At 46.0% G+C, this 14,149-nt stretch overlaps 1 protein-coding gene across 10 annotated transcripts in view; it reads right to left on the bottom strand.

Moving 5' to 3' along the window:
• Positions 1-14,149, bottom strand: part of HFM1 (helicase for meiosis 1) — a 166,941-nt gene that overhangs the window by 113,757 nt on the left and 39,035 nt on the right. For all 10 annotated transcript variants that reach the window (XM_083157114.1, XM_083157123.1, XM_083157124.1 and 7 more), the window contains 5 exons: positions 10,788-10,829; positions 8,158-8,228; positions 6,744-6,876; positions 5,077-5,228; positions 1,276-1,353 (listed from right to left, as the gene is read on the bottom strand). In XM_083157114.1, coding sequence (XP_083013240.1) covers positions 1,276-1,353; positions 5,077-5,228; positions 6,744-6,876; positions 8,158-8,228; positions 10,788-10,829 — 476 coding nt within the window. The remainder of the gene's footprint in view (positions 1-1,275; positions 1,354-5,076; positions 5,229-6,743; positions 6,877-8,157; positions 8,229-10,787; positions 10,830-14,149) is intronic.

Raw genomic sequence — 14,149 nt, 5'->3', positions numbered from 1 at the left:
TATATATATATATATATATATATATATATATATATATATATTTTTTTTTTTTTTATTTTATTCAATCATTTTTATTGCGTTTTGTACATAAAAAAAAACATACAAGTTAAAAGTACAAACATAAAGAAAAACGTAACAATGCTGGGCCGCCTGCACGACCGTCCGCCCCACGGGAACCACTGCATACGAATGGATGATTTCTTCAGCAATCAGTGCTCGCAGATCTGAGACACCTCTATGGTGTCTCTAATCTGCATGCGCCTTGTGCGCCCACGTGCACCCCTGTGCGCCCACGTCGCCGGACAATTAGCATGGGAATGGCCAGCATTCTCATGGGAACGCCCATGAAGTGCTGGGCATTCCCATTTGCAAATTGCCCTTTTTAGGGCTGTGGGAGACTACACTAAAAATCAGGAGCCTACCACAACTTCCAAGATCATGACCCAACAACATGTGCAAATTGTTACAAAATACATTGTGTACCGTATCATAAAACATTACAAAACAGGTACAGTAATATTTGAATATGACAACATTCATTGTTACACCAGTATTGAAACATGATGTAGGCACAAGAATGGATTTACTATTTATAAATACAGTGTGTGTGTGCGTGTGTTTGTATGTGTGCAGTGCATGCACTTGCTGACCATACATAACTTTGCATGATGCATAGTTACTAATTACACAACTGGTTTTGTACTAATTAAAAAATTCCAATCAGATCTTATTCAATTTAGCACCTTCTAGAAGATAAAAGATAGTATCTGATTGGTTGCCCATAGCAACATCCCATGTGAAATAGCACTCCCATCTTAGTAAATTTTCCTCAAGGACTTTGATCACCGTGGCACCATTTTTATGCTTTGAACTTAATAGACCCTCTTCCCAATTATTAGACACTTTGAGGGAAATTTACTAAGATGGTTGCCCATAGCAACATCACATGTAAAGTAGAATACACATCTTAGTAAATTTCCCCCTTTATATTTGGGCATTTATCCATGTTTTTACTATATGCATCATTTATATTTTTCTATTTATTTAATTCTGTCACTTCGATATTATAGTTTTCAAAAAATGATTTCACCTGTTTAATTTTATTAGTGACCATCTCTATATTCATTATACATTTACACAGAGACCAAGGGATAACTATCGCGCACAGGGACACAAGAACACTTTCCTCCTGAACAATATCCTCATAGCATGCTACCAGCTTATTAATGTTTTCTACAGCACAAAGAAGCAATCACAATTGTATTAAATAATTACCTCATCTATAAGAAAAAGACGTACAAGTTGAACCAGGGTATTGTCTCTCCATTTCCTAGTCATGTTATCCCATTTTTCCTGAATAACATAAATAATAATGTAGATGTTTTATATTCAGACAAGAATAAATAAAGATAAGTAATGCACATTGAATATAAGAGGATGAACATAGGACCTGATTCTTATTTGCAAGAAAAACAAATAAGCAAGCAACTGAGCAAAACCATGTTGCACTGCAGGTGAGGCAGATGTAACATATGCAGAGAGAGAGAGAGAGAGAAAGAGTTATGTAGCCTATACACTTATGAGATATTGTATACAATCATTCGATTTCGTTCAATAAATTGAATGATTGTACGCACATTTTATGTACCATGCGACACAATGCGTGAGCCCGCCAGTCGAATGTCGCGTTGATAGATATTATGTTCTGCACATAATATTTATCGAATTGCATAAGCGATCGGCGGGAAGCAGGACCACTGGCAGCGGGCAGTGGTGTAAAAGAGCGGGCGGAGTTGTATCGGAGCAGGCTGAAGGAGGGATGGCGTGCAGTGGTAGTCAGCGTCGAGTGGCAGAATTTGAAAAAAAACATTTTAAAAGACTGAGTGGCCCTCTGATTGGCTAAAGGCCCCCATACACTATGCGATTTTGGGCCGATTTCATCCGATTTCGGCACTTTGGGCCGATAAATCGGGTGAAATCGGCCCAAAATCGCATGTTTGTGACATCTGATGTAATCTGATGCGCGTTCCCGTGCGCATCAGATTGGATCAGGTGGTCGGACCTGCTGAACATAAGATATATCGGAATCTGACCCATCATGGGCACATCGTGGGTGCTTTTTAGCACCCACGATGTCTCAGATCCGATATATCTATGTGTACTGTAGAACTAGTGGTACCTCCAAGTTGCGGTGCATCCTCCAGCCCCCTCCACAGTAGCACGTCACTGGAAGGGGTGGCGCGATGGAGGAGAAGAGGCAGTGAGCGACAAGTGCTGCTGGTGGTCAGGTCACTGGTCAGCGCCGGCAGCAGAGCCCAAACTCCCATCTCCCCTGCTGCAGGAGGTCGTGCGGGCAGCTGAGCCTGTCCCCCTCTCCGCTGCTGCTGGAGGTCGGCGCGGGCAGCTGAGTCTGTCCCCCTCTCCGCTGCTGCTGATGGATGTCGGCGCGGGCAGCAGAGCCCCCCCTCTCCGCTGCTGCTGCAGGAGGTCGTGCGGGCAGCTGAGCATGTCCCCCCCTCCGCTGCTGCTGCTGCTGGAGGTCGGCGCGGGCAGCTGAGTCTGTCCCCCTCTCCGCTGCTGCTGATGGATGTCGGCGCGGGCAGCAGAGCCCCCCCTCTCCGCTGCTGCTGCAGGAGGTCATGCGGGCAGCTGAGCCTGTCCCCCTCTCCGCTGCTGCTGCTGGAGGTCGGCGCGGGTAGCTGAGTCTGTCCCCCTCTCCGCTGCTGCTGATGGATGTCGGTGCGGGCAGCAGAGCCCCCCCCCCCTCTCCGCTGCTGCTGCTGCTGGAGGTCGGCGCAGGCAGCAGAGCCTGTCCCCCTCTCCGCTGCTGCTGGAGGTCGCGCGGGTGTCAGTACCTCAAGTCTGCTGGACACCACTGCGGAACCCGAGGGTAAAATGCTCAGCAGGCTGATTTGGAGATTAGTAGAGACATATAATGAGTGCACGTTAAAGCCCAGTATATAGAAGCAGCCAGACAACATTAAGTAACACTGACATGCTGGTGTAACACACAGGTACAGCAACTTGGAATACCACAAACTATGGGGAATCCTGGATGATGTCATTAATAATTAATAGTTAACAATCAGGCTGTAATTCATTCATTCTACACCTACTATATCGACCAAGTGTGCCCCAAAAAGCCTTGTATATGTTCTCTTCCGGTCACCTCAGTGAGATATGGCTATAGTCCATCTCTGGGATTCTGAGTTGATTTCTCTCTGCATCCATTCATACTGGTGGGAGAACCTAAAGTATCTCGTATGGTGCTGGCCACACCGCTCATTGGGCGAGATTCACCAAACACAAAAACGCCGTAAAAACCCCGTTTTCAGGGTTTTTACCGCATTTCCATATGCAGCAAAGCCCCACCGCTGGGGCTTCACTGCAGGGGTTACGCCAGTTCTATATGGCGTAACCCCATGGAAGCCTATGGGCTTCCCTTCGCGTCCCCCGCCGCCCCGTGCGCCCCCCGCCGATACGCTATGCCCTCCCTCACCTGTGTCCGGGCAGACTCCTGCTGTGCTGCCCGGACCAGTGATCTTGTCCTCCCTGCACAGCTTCCGGGTGCAGGGAGGAAGAAGAGGAGCCGTCACACAGCCGGCTGAGGGTGCAGGGAGGGGGGGGGACCCGCAGCACATCGCCGGTCATCGCCTTGGCGTTAATAATCGCATATGTGATTATTAACAATGCGAGTGCCGGCGATGTGCTGCGGGGGGTTGTGATCTAGTTCAAAAAGCACTGGCTGCACAGACTTTATGTGCTGTGCGCAGGAGCGTGCATCGCACGGCACCCTTGCGCCGTGTATGGGCACCTTAAATGCTCAGCAAGTAAAAACCAGCCTCACTAGTTATAAAACAAGATTGTGCAGAGAGTTAAACGGCCCCTGCTTAATATAGCACTGTTCAAGCCACTCCCTAGGGCCATCCCATCAGATAAATCTCATGGTACATCCAATTTGCATCAGATAAATCACGTGATTAATCACATGTGATAAATCACATGTGATTTATCTGATGCAAATTGGATGTAAAAAATGGCATATCAAGTGTCAAATTGTATGTAGGCCTCCTGGGAAGCTGCCGGGGAAGTTCAAGGGAAATCAGATGCAATTTTACAGGTCAGATACATCTCATAGTGTATGGGGGCCTTAAAAGAGAGCTCTCTCAGCCAATCAGTGGCCACCTTAATTTGAGGCCTCTGATTGGCTGAGAGCTCTCTCAGTCAATCAGAGGGCTACCCAGTGTTTTGCAATGTTTTTTTCAAATTCTGCCGCTGACTACCACTGCGTGCCAGCCCTCCTGCCGCAATCTTGAAATGGGCAATTTTTCTTTTGGATTTTGGCCTAAATATGTCAGTCGCACATATTGCTGCCTGAAGTTATTTTTATGCAGTGATTGCTGCCTGAAGTGAAGGTGAGCCTGTACTACTATCCTGTGTGTGCTGTTCTTTTTGAGTGGACTCTGAAGGCGACAGGAGGAGGGTGAGCAAAATCAGTGAATGTTTTTCTAAGGGGGGTATTCAATTAGTTCTCAGCCGGCTCGGTGTCAGATCGGCAGGCGGGATGCAATGCCCCACCTTCTGAGCGCCGAAAAAGGGCCGTGGCCACAAGATGCAGCCGGGAGCTCCCCAATTCCCAGACATTCTCGGCAGAACGTGCCCGACTGCTTGTAAAGTCGGGCACGTTCTGCCCAGATCCCTGTTCAATGCTGTTGGGGAAGAAAGAATTGTATAGGGCTCCGCCGCTATTTCCCCGGCGGGATTAGCGGCGGGAGATTGAATACCCCCCTTAGAGTGGACCTGGAGCTCAGCTGGTTGGGGGGGGGGGGGGGGGTTGGTGTTGAAGCTGTTTTATTCCTGTGGGAGGTTGAGGGGGTTTTATATTTTCATTGATCAACTCAATCCGGCATTCTTCCCCAAAACAAGGAAATTTAAAAAAGTTGGCTTCCCAAGCTATGACATGCTTTTAGCAAATATCTTCAACTCCAACTACAAATGGCATGCAAACACTTGCTACATATATATTATAGAAAACATCAAATAGCTGTTGTTGATAAATATATGCTGCATACTCACAGGAGTGGTCATGATAATGTGAGCATACTGAATTTCAAATAAGTCATCCACCCCGGTATCTCCAGTCAGCTCCTTACAGATCAGTCCAATGGGTTCAAATTTCTCTTTCCAATCATCAAATCTTTGGCCACATAAAGCTTTAATGGGAGCCACTAAGAATTACATAACAAATATCAATGTGTGAGATGCAGCTGGGTATACATTTATAAATGAATAATTAACGAGTTACATAATAAAAAAAAGTGATTAAATATATTTTTATGTAAGCTACCGAAAAAGGCTAATAAACAAAATATTCTACTGATGTGTGCAGAAAGGAAGAATGTTTTTTTGGGAGTAGTTCTCGTGTTACATGGGTTGGGGCGGGTGATTTATCAAACATTGAAAAGAGTGAAAAAGTTAAAGGCTGATCATAGCAATCACTTTATAAATATTATATTATATAATATTGTATTATATGTACTAAATATTTGTACAATACACTTGATAAATACTATATCTAAACTAACTGGTTGCTAATGTCAACTTCTTCTTGTACATTGCTTGACATGGTTGCACCAGTAGAAATACAGAAGATTGTACACATGCCACCTAGTAGGTCATGTCCTACAGTGGTTTTACCTCAGGAACAGGTTGTTCTGGCAATACCTACTGTAGTGATGTTTATAACTCTAACAGATATAAATATAGTACAGGTTGAGTATCCAAAATCTAACCTATTAATGGTTACTGAGATAGGGACACATTTGTTTCTGATGGTTCAATCTTCATAAACTTTGCTTCATTCACAAAAGTAAAAAATGGTATAAAATTACCGGTACTTGTTTCCTAGCACGGCGCCCACGATTTTGATCGTAGTACATCTTATATAATCGCATCGCATGCAATATAGCGCATGCGATGTGATGCAATGGGTGCTTACAATGTTAAATGCACCCCCATTGTCAACGCCACCCTCACTATCAACGCCAACCCGAAGCATGGCGAGCGCAGCGAGCCCACGAGGGGCGGCAGTACGCGTCCTCCGACCTTTTCATACCCCCACTATCCACGTCGGCATGGAGTTGATTTTAGATTTTAGTGTGGCGAACGCAGCGAGCCAACGAGCCCGAAGCGTGGCGAGCCCCGAGAGGGGACACAGATTACTTTACATGTATTCCGTGTGCGCTCGCCACACTATCTACAATCAACTCCATGTCAACGTGGATAGTGGGGGTATGAAAAGGTCGGAGGACTTGTACCACCGCCCATTTGCTGGCATGCAATGCTATGCGATATTTCATTGTACAAGCACTCCTGTGAATTTAATTAACAGGAGAATATCGCATCGCATCGAATGCATCGCACACCACTAAGTACGGTATGCGATGGGCGCCGTGCTAGGAAACAAGTACCAAATTACCTTTAGGCTACGTGTCTATTAAGCATACATTAATTTTGTTTTTAGACTTGAGTACCATCCCCAAGATACAGTATAACATTATTTATATACAAATATTCCAAATTCTGAAACCTTTCTGTTCCTAAACATTTCGAATAAGGGATACATCGACCTGTATTACTTTATCTATATATATATATACTATGCTATGCATAAGACTGTTAGGAGATTATGGCAAAAATCAAACATATGAAAATTTGTTTTATTAGCGTTGTACTTTACTTACTGTATACAATTTTAACATGTCTCCAAGGAGCTGGTGCTTCCATTAGTAAACGAACAATTGCTATTTCAAAAATCACTGTCTTCCCGGACCCCGTTGGAGCACACATCACAAAATTTTTATCTGAATACAGAAGCTAGATCGAGAATTTAAATAATTGATTAAATAAAAAACATAAAATTGTGTAGATAAAAAATGTTTCAAATAATCAAACTGAACATTATATTAAGACAGTACTCAACTATGAGTCAAAATACTGTTCAGTTACAGGTGAACACACATGTGCCTTGGCACATATGGGAAAATATGCACTTAAAATAAGTATACACACATCCATATAAAGTTTTTTGATTATCTTCAATTTACGACACCTGGAAAAGCAGTACTGAGGGATGAGTGAGCAAGAACAGTAAGGCCGCTTAGTAGAGAAGCAAGCAGCATCATGTTATAAATAGCGGCAATCAAGGATCTGCAAGAAGGGGGCAGGACTAATGGGGTTATTCTGGTTGGTTGGCGAATTCACATGACTGCCCCTCCCCCTCACACCACGGGTTTGCACGCACTGGCTGTGAATGGATGTTTAACATAAACATCCATTTGCAGGCTAGGGGGAACCACCCACATCATTTGATGGTCGCTGACCGTCCAATGATGTCGAAGTTGCACACATATCTAAGTGACTCTAAGTCCACTTAGATATATGTGCACGCTCGGCAGGATTTGGTGGGCAGCTGACATCCGGTGATGTCAGCTACCCATCCCCCGCACCCGCATCACCAAGTGATTTGCATGGAAACGACCATGAAATGCTGGGCGTTCTTATGGGGAAATCACCAGGCCCACTGCTGTACACCCGCCCACAATCATGGGTGCATGCGCCCGGCGAACACCCTTTTCGACGTCGCCGCACGCACCCTGTGTCTACACATGCATAGAAATGCATCTGCTTATGCACACACACACACCATCGGTCCCCCCTGCGAATGCTCGGGTGATCCGCACGGACCTGAATAAGGTCCTAAATGTCTTATCCCACCCAGTCCCCATAGATCCACAAATTACAGGTGTTTGCCTGTGTTGGGGGTGGGTGGGACCTAATGAAGAGTTAGTTCGTCCCCACCTCCCGAAGCAGCTTGCGGTATCTCCTCTCCAAGCTTCTCCAGTAATAAAATCTTTACTTTTATTGTATACAAATGCATCCAACTGTAAATAAGGCTAACTATTCTCAAAATATGGCTTACACATGGATAGCATTTTCACAGGCATAAAAACGAGGAAAACTCTAAACGAGGAATGTCTATTAGGCCAATGCAAGGGACTACAAAATCCAAAGATGTTAGATGACTAGATACTGTATAAAGGGCATAAATATATTATTTTTCACTATTAACTCTATGAAAGAGAATCTAATACGTACATCATCCAAGGCTTTTGATTGTATGTAATTAAAATAGGGAAATTCTTTAAATATATTCCTAAATTGTTTGGCTTTAGTGTTAAGGAATGTAAGAAAATAGTACTGTCATTCATTTTAGAAATTCTTGAAAAAATTTACCAGTAAAGTTATTTTCTAGTGAAAAAAAAAATGAAACAATAAAATCCTTATGACATGGGGTTATTCTAATTGACACGCTTCCCTGCGTGTACGCGCAGGAGAGCGATGCATGTGCATTTATGTGAATGTGCAGACGCTGGGCGAACGCTGGGCGAACTGCTAGTTCACCATTGGGTTCGTACATAGCAGTGTGGGCCGGGGGTGGGGCAGCGGCGAGGGGTCGCGCCCATGGGATGCCCAGCATTTCATGGGCGTTGCCATGAAAACGCTGGGTGTTCTTATGGTAATTTACCCCTGATGCGGGGGTTAGCAGCTGACACCAGTGGATGTCAGCTGCCCGCCCGCTTCCCACAGAGGGAGCTGGAGAAATCATTTGATGGTTGGCTACCATGATTTCATCCCCGCACCCAAAGCTGTGAATGCATGTTTATGCTAAACATCCATTCGCAGCTGTGCAGGGAACTCTGCATCCACACGTGTTACATCCACACGCAACGGTGCGGAATTCCCAGCGTTGCGTGCGGACCGGAATAAGGTCCTCTGTACAGAAACTGGAAACTTCCTCATCCCCCTTCAAAGCAATAAGTAGTTGGTTCTGGTTCACTTATCAAAATTATTATATTGCTGGGCTCCTTAACAACACAATCATAAAGTACCATGCAGTTTGAACCACTAGTTTCTATCATTATGTTGTACTGATGCCCGGTACTTATTAAATAATCCTAACAGTTCACATGTCTTTCTAAAGTCCCTCAACATGTCCTAGCTTGCTCCATTCCCACTTTATTCCCACTCCTCTTTCTGCGCCCTTGACCTGCCTATACTGCTCAATCCACTAGTCTCCTCTCCTGCCTCCTGCTTTCCTGTACTGTCACTCTTTGTGCTTGATGTATAACTGTAAAAAATGCAGTAAAACCTCATAAGCTGCCATTTTAGCTCATCATGGGTGGGATACAACAACCTTTTAAACCCAAACACAAGATACTTTGGGGTCGATCCTATTATCCGCGATGTGTGCAGATGATTCGCAGAGTGAGAATCATCATGAGACCTGGTGCACTTTACGGCGGGCCAAATTCGCTGAAAAGTGCATGCACCTCCATAGGGGGGCGATGGAGGTGCAAGCACATTTCAGTGAATTTGGCCCTGCGAAGGTTAATTCGGGTGCCGTTTTCAGCGTGAAAACGCCACCCGAACAGCAACTTGCATCCTTCAGGGTTAGTAGGATCAACCTCAATATGGGCCTTATTCTAGTTCACTCTTTCTGACAAAATCCTTCTTAGATGGACAAAACCATGTGCACTGCAGGGGGGCTGATGTAACATGTGCAGAGAGAATTAGATTTGGGTGAGTTTTTTTGTTTCTGTGCAGGGAAAATACTGACTGCATGATTTTACACTGCAATATAGATCTCACTTTGAAGAAAAACCCCACCCAAATCTAATTCTCTCTGCACAAGTTACATCTGCCCCACCCGCAGTGCACATGGGGCCTTATTTTGGTTCATTCTTTCTGACAAAATCCTTCTTAGATGGGCAAAACCATGTGCACTGCAGGTGGGGCAGATGTAACATGTGCAGAGAGAATTAGATTTGGGTGGGGTTTTACTTCAAAGTGAGATCTATATTGCAGTGGAAGAATAAAGCAGTCAGTATTTTCCCTGCACAGAAACAAAATTACTCACCCAAATCTAATTGTCTCTGCACATGTTACATCTGCCCCCCCTGCAGTGCACATGGTTTTGTCCATCTAAGAAGGATTTTGTCAGAAAGAATGAACTAGAATAACCCCCCATGTGCACTGCAGGTGGGGCAGATGTTACTTGTGCAGAGAGAATTAGATTTGGGTGGGGTTTTACTTCAAAGTGAGATCTATATTGCAGTGTAAAAATAAAGCAGTCAGTATTTACCCTGCACATAAACAAAATAACTCACCCAAATCTAATTGTCTCTGCACATTTTACATCTGCCCCCTGCAGTGCACATGGTTTTGTCCATCTAAGAAAGATTTTGTCAGAAAGAGTGAACTAGAATAAGGCCCAATGTATTTTGGGATTTTCTTCAAGCATTTGGCATTAAATAATGCTGCTATGCTTGCAAAGGGTCATAAAATGCATTGCAAGTAAAATGCAAAAGCATAAAGCATTCCGCCCCATGTGCATTAAAAAGGTTCCGTAGCACAGCACGCCCCACAGAATACTATGGGCTGTGATGTGCTGGTAGGTAGCACATTCTAAAAAGAATAACTGCATGATAATGCAATCTTCAGATGGTGTTGCCTATAGAAGCCTATGGGCTTCTTACTGCAAAATCCCTTGAGAGGGACGAAGCTGCGCATGTGCAATAGAATAGAGTCAAAAACCCAGAAGTTTTCACGTCACCAGGACAGTCGCTATCAGAAGAGCTGCCCCAGCAGGTAAGTGTAACTGCATACCTGCGGTCACATGTGCACAGATGGAAGAAGCACACGTAAATAAATGTTAAAAAGGATACGAATTTCAGAGACAGACCTTAGGATCCCACATTCAGTTTCAGCTGATAATTTAAAGAAAAGAAAGGTAATTAAGGTACATCATAAAATATTAATAAATATCAGGCACACATAGTATGTTAATTTATCAACAAGAAGATACAGTTACTAAAATGTTACTTACTGGCCTTATCAATGTGGCTGTGGTAAGAAATTATCATAAAAATTTGCAAGTGAAAAAAAACAAAAAACAGTTTCTCTTGCCAGAACATGGGGTACAATAACAGCCTGTCTGAAGATGGTATAAGCTACTGGGGCGATGATTGGTAAATCTCACAATTACCTATGCAATTGAAAATGTTGGCTCCCCCATAAAGATATGGGGATGCTTGAAATGTGCGGTTAATTCCCCTAAAATGTATCCATTCAAATGGTCTTCCCCTCAAAAAGAAAAATGAGGGGAAGAACATGATGCTGGTTTAAATTACTCATTAAATGTAAACTTTTGGTTTAAAGCAAACTTTCATTATACAGTATTTAGAAATAATTCATTATATCAAATGATTTATGGGCAACCCATCCATACTCAGGGGCCCATTTATTATTTCATATTTGCGGCTAAATCCTCAAAAACACATTTATGGGGATTAGCTGTAAATATGAAGTAGCACCTGAATGTATCAGGAGGGACCACAGAAGGAATCTCTTATCCCTGCTGTGATGCCTCCTGCACCACCGCCAACCACATCCCCCATAGGTTTCGGGCAGCATCGCCACAGGTCCCTGGGCTACCGCCATTCTGAGATGGCGGTAATCCATTGTAGCCTATGGGCTACAGTCCACACTGCCGCCAGGGCATTGTGGTCAGCGGGGTCGGCAGGAGATCAGCACTGATCGCGCATGTGCAGACACCCCAGCACCCAGCTGAGCACATTGCATGTTCCTGCATGTGCAGGATGATACATCACCGCGATAGTATCGCACATTACAATGCGATCCTGGGCGGTAATTTCTGCCCAGATAGCATTGTACAGTATATGCGATCTGTAATAAATGGGCCCCTCAATGCTTTTTTCTCTCTTGGAGGTGCTGTTCTTCAACAACCTGACCACTCAAAATTCTGTGATCCTATTGCACATCTGCATCACACAACCTATTGAATTACAGAACTAATTCCGCATTATTCAAGCGATTGTTGAACAACTGTGCATGCATACCATATGCACCACGTATGCGCGAGTGAAATTAGTGAAAGAAAATGTATACAGATCATAAACGCAATGTGGCCAGAGCTTGACAGGAAGCTGGCATTTGTGGGAGGAAACCTGACATTTTCCAGGTGTGTCGGAAAAAATCCAGGGGTACCCAGGCGTTTTTGAGGAGCGTCTGTGACATCAGTGACTACCACTTCCAGTCTGTTTCGGTCGCAGATTAGTGGAAGCCTCAAACACACTCGTAATTGCAGAGACGGCAAAAACTGTTCAATGAATTAGCTTATTCAGAAGCGGTCTCTTCTGAATAAGAGGCAGACTCTTTTTCAGAATGTACATGTAGAAAAGACGCTAATCTTGACAGATCCTTTAAAACACTGATAAATAAAACCACATGTAGAAATACGCCCTGGTGCAGGGACGGTTCCCCCTGCACCGGAGCGGAAGGAGCGGTGCCCCCACCAGGTGGCGCCGCCCCCTGCAGCCGGGGCCAGTGTACTCATTCAGTCACTGGCCCTGCTGCTGGTGGGCTCCTGCCTCCTTACCTGGGGACAGCAGAGGAAGGAGCGCCCGCAGACGGGGAGGAGCAGCCGCCGGAAGCCACGGAAGGTGGCAGCTGTCTGTGTGCAGTACTGCTACACGCTGCCGCTCGCCGGGCAAAGTTCAGAGTGCTGGGGACCGGCAACAAAGACGCCGGAAGCCCGGGCGCCGCGGGGTGCGATGCACAAGAGCTTGCCCTGGCCCCCGCTGCCCCGGTGAAGTCTTCAGGAAGCCCGGAGGTGGTGGGAGGCATCCAACCTCCAGCGAAGACAGGGCCGAACACATGGCTGGTCCAGCAGCCACCCCTAGGACGGGTAAGTCCGCATGTGGCCCCCTAGACCACCAGGTATTCGGGCAGTAGGCCTGTGGGCCCAATTCAGGCACCAGGCCTGTGGCACGATAGTCGGGCAGTAGGCCCTCGGGGACAGTAGGGTGATGCTAGAGTGGGCATTAGACCTGGTGGTGTTTGTGCATTAGGCCCCGAGGGTTTGTTGCTTTGGGCATTAGACCTGTGGGTAGTGTTTGTTTGGGGCCCTCCTGGCCCACATCCAGGTAAGGTGAGGACTTCAGGACCACTGGTGTATTTTGGCCCAGACCCTCCTAGGTCTGAGGCCTCTCAGTAATAGGTCTACAGCAGCAGGCCGTGGCCTTAGGTACTGCCACGGTGGCTACTGTGGTGTGGCTGGGAGCAGCCAGAGCGAGGTAAACCCTCACTAGAGTGCTGGTGCAGTGTTGTCTTGCTTGCATTGTACTGTTTTATATGACACTGTATATTGTATGCTGTACTCTTGTTCTTGCAATTGTGTCCTTGTGCAGATTGGATTCTTTGCAGGTTGCGTGACGGCAGGTTGTGCGGGCGTTAGGCGCCAAGTTGTGCGGGTGTTAGGCGCCAGGTTGCATGGGCGTTAGGCACCAGGTTGCGCGAAGCTAGGCTGTGGCATCAGAAGATCCAGCGCTAGGTCGCAGGTTGCTTGGGCATTAGGCGCCCGGTTGCGCGATGCTAGGATGTGGCATCGGAAGATCCGGCGCTAGGTGCAGGTTGCGTAAGGTGGCTTCTGCGGCAGGTTTCGCGGGTGTTTAGCCGTGGGCAAGTTTGAGTATTTCCCTGCCCTAGGGAGCAGGCGGTTACTTGTTTTCATTTCCAGGTGCCGATACCAGTATCCTCAACGAGTCGGAGGACCGGTAGGCCGCTGGTGAGTATAGTCTGTGTTGCATCTGTTTGTTGTGTTTGTGCTCCTTCCCCTCCCCGGAGCGTTTCCCCACCTGAGTTACACCCGCCGTGTTCCACAAGTGGGTGTAACCAGTCTGAGGCCAGTAGTGCCTGTGATGACCATCCCCTACCCCCACAGTGGGATTCTCCTACCCCGTTTCTCCTACAGGTAGCGTCGCATCGTAAGCCAGTGGAGCAAGAGGGAAGTACCGGGACCATCGTCATCCCGAAGGTGAGAGACGGAGGGCAGCTAGGTGAGTACGTGCAGGGAGTATTGACGCAGGCCCCGTCCCGTGCCTCTTACACACACACAGTATACTGTTTTAAACAAATCCAATCAAATGGTTTTAATCCTAGTTTTCAGGTCTTTAGGGCACATGTGACTGCTACGGGAAATGTCAGTGAGGGTCAGTCCATTCACCCA

The sequence above is a fragment of the Crinia signifera genome, chromosome 8 (genome assembly GCF_055691185.1).
Source record: "Crinia signifera chromosome 8, ASM5569118v1, whole genome shotgun sequence".
Taxonomy (NCBI): Eukaryota; Metazoa; Chordata; class Amphibia; order Anura; family Myobatrachidae; genus Crinia; species Crinia signifera.
Note: the sequence above shows the minus strand (reverse complement) of the source record. Positions and strands in the feature narration are given on the sequence as shown.